This window comes from Haplochromis burtoni, unplaced genomic scaffold (assembly GCF_018398535.1).
Source record: "Haplochromis burtoni strain Fernald_Lab_line unplaced genomic scaffold, NCSU_Asbu1 Contig_129, whole genome shotgun sequence".
NCBI lineage: Eukaryota > Metazoa > Chordata > Actinopteri > Cichliformes > Cichlidae > Haplochromis > Haplochromis burtoni.
Genome location: NW_024582490.1, coordinates 1,628,418 through 1,638,215, shown reverse-complemented (window position 1 = coordinate 1,638,215; position 9,798 = coordinate 1,628,418). Strand labels below are relative to the sequence as shown.

Genomic DNA, 9,798 nt, shown 5'->3' with positions numbered 1-9,798 from the left:
GTCCCACAAGGGGAAATTTCATAAGGCTGCCGACCTATTGCACGCAATGGCGGCGCCATCTTACCCTCCGACCATACATACATTACACAAAACATCACATGGGGAAGACAGGTCAGAGAGGTATAACAATGGAAAATGCACCACATGAGGAAAGATAAGGAGAAAAAAATAACTCCCCCAGACGCTCCAACAGAGATCGAGGCTTTGAGAAAGGGAGAAAAAATTAGGTGTGTGCATATCAGTGTATATGTATGTGTGTGCGTGTCCAGAGTTCAGCTGAGACAGTGTCCTTCGCCCTGCTAGGCTAAGTAAACAGTCTTCCAGCCAACCCAGGTGGCCTTGCATGGAATGGGAAGGAACAGACTAAACACAGTCGTTCTGTGATGTTGTCATTTCTTGTGCTCAAGGAGCAGATTCTGAGAACTCACGGCAGTGCGCCTCCCCGAGATGTCATCCAATTTGCGCACAGAGATGTTATTCCGAGCTAACCCTTCCGAGGTGTAATCCAGTCTGCAGTCAGAGATTTTATGAGTATTTATAGCAGCCGTAGCCTTTCCAAGATCTTATCCGTGCTGCACTCAAACCCATTTTGAGAAACTCACGCCTCTCCCATCGTTTCAATCCCAGCGGGCAGCCTTGTGGGGGTTTGAACAGCCGGTTCCGCTTCGGTAAGTCAGGGCCAAGCCAGCTCCGATCAGCCAGAACCCTGTTACCATGGTTCCGAATAGGTAGATATCTTCAGCACTCAGGCTCACCCGAGCCCAAACTTCTCGTTGAGAAAGGGGTGTCAATTGCATTTAGGACCAGTTGATCCAATCCATAATTCCTCTTTTAGGTTTTAGAGAACTGTTGCTGCGCGGCAGGCAGGAGTTGGACCCAAATGCAGGACTCACAGACTCGGGGGGTGAACTCAAAACCAGCTTTATTTGCTGGCAGGGGAAAAACATACAAACTAAACTACTAAACTGGGAACAACTAAAAACTCACAAGGAGGGAGACAAGGAGCACGGGAGATCCACACAGCATGAGGGACGACACAACACTGACTCAGAGAAACACAGGGTTTAAATACACTGGGAAGTAACGAGGGGAATGAGACACAGAAGGAGAGCACAGCTGGGGAGAAATAGAACTGACGAGCTTAATAACATAGGATGAGCAGTTATTAACTGAGCTCACATTCCATCACTCAAGACACGACCTGCACGTAAACATGCTTCACAGAACGCTAACAGATATGCGTAAGTCTACATATCCGTCCAAACCTAGGATCACTGGACTAAATGACTACAGACCCGTGGCTCTGACATCTGTGGTCATGAAGTCATTTGAGCGCCTGAGTTCTCTCCTATCTCAAGACCCTCACGGCCCCCCTCCTGGACCCCCTGCAGTTTGCATACAGAGCCAACAGGTCTGTAGATGACGCCATCAACATGGCCCTACACTTCATCCTGCAGCATCTGGACTCCCCAGGAACCTACGCCAGGATCCTGTTTGTGGACTTCAGCTCTGCCTTCAACACCATCCTTCCAGACCATCTCCGAGGCAAGCTTTCCCAGATGAATGTGCCTGATCCCATCTGCCGGTGGATCACTGACTTCCTGACGGACAGGAAGCAGCATGTGAGGCTGGGAAAGAATGTCTCGGACTCCCGGACCATCAGCACCGGCTCCCCTCAGGGCTGTGTTCTTTCTCCTCTGCTCTTCTCCCTGTACACCAACTGCTGCACCTCCACCCACCAGTCTGTCAAGCTAATCAAGTTTGCAGATGACACCACCGTTATTGGGCTCATCTCGGACGGGGATGAGTCTGCCTACAGGAGGGAGGTTGAACGTCTGGTGTCCTGGTGCAGCCACAACAACCTGGTGCTGAATGCCCAGAAGACAGTGGAGATTATTGTGGACTTCAGGAAGCACACAGCCCACTCCCCCCCATCATCCTGACTGACACCCCCATCACCTCTGTGGACTCGATTCCGCTTCCTGGGTACCACCATCACCCAGGACCTGAAGTGGGAGCCCACCATCACCTCCGTCATAAGAAAGCCCAGCAGAGGATGTACTTCCTGAGGCAGCTGAAGAAATTCAACCTGCCAACACGGACGATGATGCAGTTCTACACTGCAATCATCGAGTCCATCCTCACCTCCTCCATCACCGTGTGGTACGCTGGAGCCACTATCAGGGACAAACAGAGACTGCAGCGTGTTGTGCGCTCTGCTGAGAAGGTGATTGGCTGCAGACTCCCATCTCTGCAGGACCTGTACACCTCCAGGACACTGCGGCGTGCAGCTCGGATCTCAGCTGACCCTTCTCACCCTGGACACAGTCTGTTTGACCTGCTCCCCTCAGGCAGGAGGCTCCGGTCCATTCGCACCAGAACCTCTCGCCATAAGAACAGTTTCTTCCCCTCTGCTGTTGGACACATGAACAATAACCGTACGACTGTTCCCACCACTAACACATGACCCTACGCTGTGTTCACTGCATCATTCCATGTTTGGCACTGATCACCACCTGCACTCATGTATATATCTATCTATCTACTTAGCACTTTTAATTCTTATTCTATCTTTTATTTTCATGTCTATTTAAGCTAATTTATGACAGTATGTTTGCACTGAAGCACCGCAGCAATTTCCTAATGTTGTAAACCCTGCTCAACATTTGGCAATAAAACCCTTTCTGATTCTGATTCTGATTCTGATTCTGTTCGCATGCTAGTGGGGAGCGGAATCATCCATGTACTGATACAATATTCTCATACGGACAATCATTCAACAGTACATTGGATTTCACATTCACATAAAGACACGGGACCTTCAAAGTAAAAGGAAGGATCACACAGAGAACGGAACTTGACACAGTGGAAGACAGGCAACTGAGAGAAACACAGAGACAAAACCATAGGACGGCAGAGGACTCATGAACCAAAACGACAGCAGGGAAACTCAAACTGGCAGACACCAGACTTACACAGAACAGAGGGGACACAGAGAGACAATGAAGGGCCAGGGATAAAACTAAAAACATATGAATAACTCACACACAAGTACATAATACAAACATCACAAGAACTAACAAACGCTGGGGGGTCGGAGACCCAGTGCACCCGTGGCCACAAGAACAGGACTGTGAGAGAAGGTTCCAGGGAAATGATGAGAGGTGAAACGTCTTCAAGCAACTTAAAGAAGTCCAGACGCTTTTCTTTGCAAGCTCCTTTGACTTGGGTCTTTGTGCAGCCCTGAAATCTTTTGTATTTTGACTTTTGTCTTTTAATAACAACACTTTTTAAATGAATATAAAATGTCAAGCATCATGACCTGTACACACAATCACACTCCCCAAACATGCTCTATACCCAGGTTCAGGTACCCTTGCCCCCAGTGGGGAAAACTGCACCTAGACCCAGGAGATGTTACCCTTTTCCCTGGGGTGCAGACAAGCAGACCGCACCTGTCGCTGCAGCAGCAGGGAGGCCCAGACCCATCTGGATCGGTGCAGCAGCACCGCCTTGTCATTGCATTGTATTTATCTACATTGTATTTATTTTACACTTCACAGAGTGGTTTTAGAATAGTAGTATCAAATGGAGCATAACAGAATACATTAACTTCTATTGTCTTCTTCATGGCATGCACCCAATGCCAGACATGCATATCTTTGAAAAGCACAACAAAACATGAACAGGGAAGTTACACCAAATGCAGTCAGGAGAAGGGTTCATTTTTCACTTCTGAAATAACATCAGTGACACAGTGCGCATATTATTTCCTATGGAATGATGTCAGTGTTATTAAGTTTACAGCAGTAATTTTTTTTAACTAAGTTTCAGTATTTGAGCACAGCCTTGATTTTAGAGGGATATAATAACCTGAGATCTTTTACTGGGGATCATGAGTTTCAGAGCGTCCCCTGTAACCATGGTCACTCACTGTCACACGTGCTCCTGTCACACAATTTGAGAGGAGAAAAGCAGCCTGATGTCACAAATTTGCACATTTGTGATCATTTCTTGTGTCTGTCTCATGCCCCGTGTCTGCTGCTACTGCAGCAGCATCCAAAAACAGAACTAATAAAAAAGAATTCTTGAGTGAAAACAATGTGTAAAGCACACATGAAATCACATGTTTGGTGTGTTGTGTTGATTGTTTGAAACCTGACCGAAAAAGCATGACTGATTAATAAAACCTTTAGTTTCAAATGAAATTCTATTCATTATTTGATCAGAGTAACGGATGTGCATTTTGACAGTGAGCACTTAGTTCTGTCGCTGTTTTCTGACATTTTCTGCTCTGTGAAAATATTTTTAAGGGTTGCAGGTTCTGTTGACCTAAACCTACTTTGAGTCATACATTTGAACAAGATGGAAGAGACGGAAGCAACCAAATGTTGTTCATTTCAGTTTTGGAGAAGTGCAGAAAAAAACCTCCCTAAGTTTAAAACTAGAATCAAATGAAACCCAGTGTGCCCACCACCTCTCCCAGAAGACTAAGCAAGGTGAAAGTGGGTAAAATTAGGAGCAGAAACCACTACAACGGTCGTTCTCAGACTTAGGGGCAGGCCCCACTGGTGGGTAGGAAAGTACTACATGTGGGGTGTGGACAACAAAGGGAAATATATGAAGTGAAACTAAGTTGTATAAAGACTTTATGATTTTTTTCTTAGGGCAAATACATGTACATGAGCATTAGTGGGTGGGGAGTGGACTCTTTCGGTATCACAAAAGTCCACTACTCTGCATTTTCTGCGTAGATGTGAAAAGCTTTTACAAACAGTCTGCTAAGTAACACGACTTGTCGCAAAGCTCATCAGCAGAGTTGACAGGTTAACTCTTCTTGAAGATGACCACCAGGGGGAGGTGGAGGCTTCACTAACAGGTCTGAACAGCAGAACTGCTCTCTGAGCATGTCCTAAACCTGTGACAAGAAGACAAGCTAATCCAAATGCCAACCCATGAAATGGGAGACATTGTTTACTGGCTTTGAATGTTCAAATTTAACAACTGCAAGAAATGTTACGTCTCTCATTACTTCAGTGTGAATAAAAGTAAGCTAATACCAAAGTTGTTAAAATGAATTAGGGGACACTAAAACAAAATATAACTGTTTTTCCACCTTGGAAATATTCCCATCTTTTATTTATTGGAGATTATGTATCGGAATTTCAGGAGCAGGACCACGCCTCCAAACACGCTCCTTCCGGCTGTCATCTATATAGGTTCCCCTAGTTCTGCAAGCTGATCATTCTCGTTTACACGCCCCACCCTGCCTCCCTCCTTCTTCTCCATTCTTCAGCTTCTTCACTTCTATTCAGTACATGGGGATCTGCCAGGCCTGGGAGCCATCGCCAGTCCCCTTTGAGGCCTTCCCCAAACCGCAGCTCAATTCATGTCAGAGCATTCACTTTTTCCTACTAAAACGCTGTCAAACATAAATGAGGACGTGGGCCCAGCTAGTGAAATGAAATAAAGGATGAGACAGAGATGATATTCTGATTGATGAACGTTTAATAACATTTATCTAATTTTGTAACCTACAAGATGATTTTGAAATTCTGTCCCAAATCATTAAAACGAAAGTTAGAATTCAGTAAAAGGACTAGATGTTACATTCCCTGACAATGCATAGCTTTAAATGGAGAAAATCTTGGGGGATGGCTGTTATGAGGAAAAGCAGCCCAGAAACTTTACCAGCGGCACACATCGTTGTGTGCCTCAACTTTTGTTCTTTTACCCAAGCTAATCTGCCCTTTTTCCTTGGTTAGGTTTAGAGATTAGAGATCTGATCTAAATTATCATGTTAAAATTTGGGACAGATCGTCAGTAGTGAACCTTGGATTCATAGGGTGTTTCGGCCATTATCACTAGACACCCTCATCCAAGGAGGCCCTGCCAGGGTTGATCAGGCCCCAGAGTGTGTCAATGGTTTATGTTAAAATTGTTATTTTTCTTCTTCTTTTTGCTGTTTAGTTTTCTACAGTTTATTCTATCTATTCACTGCACCTGAGAAATACTTGCCTCTTTAACATTTATGGAGCCTCATTTCTTCAAAGGGACAGAAAAGGTGATAGAGAGGAGTAAGACAAGTAAGTAAGATAAGATAGGAGAAAGCAGAGAGGAGATCTGGAAGGGGGGCGCCTGATCTGGCTTCCCACACCTCCTCGCTGGATCGGACTGTACGCTCTACCTCCCCACTGCCTCCCAGAAAAGGGAAGAAGAGCAGAGGGGAGAAGAGCGGAACATTTTTCTTTCTTATTCTTTCATTGAGGTTTCATGAGGTTAGCTGCACAGTCCCCAGGAGGCCCTGAGACAGCTGTTTCAGTCAATCAGTAAAATTTCCAATGTTATGTTTTACCCTTTTGACGCCCCCTGTTGAGGCAGGCCCACCACGGGTCGATCAATCCTGGGCGTGTGTCTCGCAGTCAGCTGACTGCCTTAGCTGCCCAAGTGATGTCAGCCCTTTTTAGCCATAGCCAGTGACTGGTCCTCTCAGCAGTGTTAGCCAATTCTCTTATACTGTAGCTTGCCGTTGTGCCTGTTCTCTGATCCCAATCTCTCTAAGCAGTTTTGCTGTTGTACTGGCAACAAAGCCCCTGCACCCCACTTTCCGCACCTTGATCTTCCAGCCTCTGTCCTCTGCCCTCTGCCTCAGTTGCCAAGTTGGCAAAATACTGATATATGTGCGTTTATAAAGCTTGGCATCAAAGTGAGGAAACTTTACAGCTAAAAACCAATATTTCAGATTTAACTCCAGGCATTGATGGAGCGGAGCGTATGTACATCTATAATGTAGCTTCTCCTTAACAGGTGAGATAATGATAGAAAAAAAAGTGGGTTTTTTTGGGTGGGGGTGGGGGGTGTAATTCTATGAAAGTCACACCAGAGGACATTATGTCACACTAAGGGACAGAAATGGTGCTGATGGCCCAAATATGTGACATATTTATTTATTTAAACGTTGGTAGAGAAAGTCATTCTTTGCATCAACAATACATCAATCAAATGTACTGATTGCAACAAATAAACTTTTACTTATTAAATGAGGCCTAATTTTCGGAAGGAACGTTGATTCTTCGTAGCTCATGCACTCAGTCTCTTGATTACATTCACGTCTTTGAAAAATGCATTTTAATTTTACTTTAAGAAATATGCAAAACATTAATGAATATAACTTTAGTTAAAAATGTACTTTTAGAGCTGTTATTAATTAAACAGTTAACACACTTTCCAGTTTCCTTCAGCCTTCTTTTCATGATATTTCTTTGGAAAATAGTAGACAATAGGTTAATGTCAATGTAATAAATTACCAAAGTGGATCCTAATTTGCTCTCTATCACTTCTTTATAGTCTCTTCTACTCATTTCTCCTTCAGTTCTTTCTTCTCCAAATAAGTTACGCACTCATCACACTTGTGCACTGTTTATAACCATGGCACTAATAACTTAAGTGTCATTTACACAACGCTTTGTAATTATGTTGAGAAATATACATTTTAAACATAAGGTCAACAAAACTTAATCTGTGTGAGTGTCATGGGATTCACGTGGCCCCTCAGCTACATGACCTTGAATGGGGCCCTTTAGCTAAATATAGCTGTATATAATATAGCTAACTTAAAATTGTCACACCATTGACAGACATTTCTTAATTTGTTATTTTATTTTTACAAATAATATTACATTTCCAAATTTTTAGAATTATATGTATAGAAAGAAACTATTATCTTTTACTGGAATAATTTTCTGCCTGTTATTATAACAGACAGAGCTATTGAACTATGGCTGAGACAATCACACAATGGGGCGATTGTGAGATTTGGTACAAAGTTTTTAACAATTCAAAATGAAGTCAAGTCGATTTAGAGCAAATTGTTCATTTAAATTTTCAACATTTTATGGCATTTAAAATTAGGAAAATTTGAACTACACATATTTTTGTCCTGCAAGTCAGTGAAAATGCCCTGTCAAAAACCTTATGTCCGGAATAGAAACAAGATTTCAAAAAAATGCTGTCACCTCCCTAAAATAAAGTTTTAAAAAGTTTTTCCCACCCTGAAGAGAAATTGATGTTGATATTTTTGCTGTTTTGAAATTCTTCCATTGATTTCAGCTCAACATTATTAGCACGTCTCCCATCTTATAATGTCTGCTTTAAGTTTTATCAACGCTGATCTGTGTGACGGATACACAGGTGGGTGAAAGGTTCAGCAGCCTTGGTGAGCAGCATGTGATAGGCCTGTCGAAACCTGCGATTCATGACAGCATAGAGCACGGGGTTGATGCAGCTGTTGAGCCAGGTGAGGTTGGAAAAGAACATGTATAGTACCTGAGGGGCGTGGTTCAATTTGTCGGCTGTGTTCAGCAGCACAAAGGGGACATAGCAGAACACAAAGCACAGAAAAACAGTTAAGCACATCCGTGTTATGTGCTTAATTTCCTTTTCGTCCACTGCAGCTGTCGAGTGTGATGCCAGCATTGCATTTGTGGGAGTAGGTGGTGCAAGGTCAGCTTCAGATGGGGGCTCAGTTTTTAAGGTCTTAAGTGAACTTTGAGCAGACTGGCAGGACTTTTCACCAGCTGCCTCTATACCCTGAACAAGTTCTGCCTGGCCGCACGTATTTGTTATGACAGAATTTACACTACTATCGTCAGTCTCTTGAGCTGGTGTTGGTTTCCTCCTGGATGACTTTTGGCTTAACCTGTAACGGAGCAGCGCTTGTGATGCAACCAGAACATGTTTGTAAATGAGCAGGTAGAATGCACCAACACAGCTCAGGCCAACAAGAAAGCTGAAAACTAGCAGGATGGTGGTGTAAGGACGACCCTCAGTACGATGGAAGCTGCATGTGCACACTTGTGGCACAAACACATAGACAGACCAGAGTGGACCAAAGCTGACCAGGCCGAGCGCCCACGCAAAGATGATGAGTAAAGTAAGACCGTGGTTAGAAAAAACACGGTCAAACACAGCTCTCTTTGCGACCAGGAGATATCTGCCCACTGCTACCAGGCAGAGGGTAATGATGGAGACAGAGTTGGAGAGGAAGAGGAGCAGGCCGAAGATTCTGCACCACAGATGACCACTGCGCCACCTGAGGTGTAGATAGGAGTCGACGGAGAAGGGCTGCAGGATGGTGCAGTACAAGAGATCAGATGCAGCCAAGTTGACAATGAGCACATTGAAGCGAGTCCTCAGACGTGGGTCAAAGGCAAAAGCCAGAATAGTCATCAGGTTCCCGACCGTACCCGTGATGGTTACAGCACATCCCCACAGCACAGCAAAGTACCGGTAGATTTCAACAGAAGGACTGTAGCAGGAGAGAACGTCCTCGGTGTGGTTTGTTTGATTCATCATTATTCTGTCAACTAATATAAACAGAAGATAGGAATCAGAATATAAGTAAACAAAATCCTGTTGCCTGCCCTCACCTCAAAGATTTTCAATGTCAGCTAATCCTCGAGGTTTCAGGCAGTGCAGTGAAGTGAACAAATGTAATCATTTGGTTTTTGATGGTTAGTAAAGAAAAATAATTATGAACAATTGTAAACAAAACAGTTCAACTATCTGCAGTGAAACTGTTCTGGCTTTCAAACAAAGTTCTCAACTAAAACAAAACAGGAATATCTCCCTCAACAAAATGCGGTCACAAAATAGACAAAACCAACAATCAGCGTTTATTTTTATTTTAACTTAACAGAAAGTTGATAAACTAATTAAGGTTTAGTTTCATAAGAACTCTAACCTAGGTGATATTTTCAAAATTCAGACTTTCAAACATTTCTAATGAAAAGCAGTTAA

At 43.6% G+C, this 9,798-nt stretch overlaps 1 protein-coding gene across 1 annotated transcript; it reads right to left on the bottom strand.

Moving 5' to 3' along the window:
* Nucleotides 1-7,746: 7,746 nt before the first annotated feature.
* LOC102304171 (G-protein coupled receptor 84-like) lies at nucleotides 7,747-9,647 on the bottom strand. The gene has a single exon (XM_005930462.2). The coding sequence runs from the start codon at nucleotides 9,352-9,354 to the stop codon at nucleotides 8,161-8,163; it is 1,194 nt and encodes a 397-aa protein (XP_005930524.2). The 5' UTR covers nucleotides 9,355-9,647; the 3' UTR covers nucleotides 7,747-8,160.
* Nucleotides 9,648-9,798: the final 151 nt, after the last annotated feature.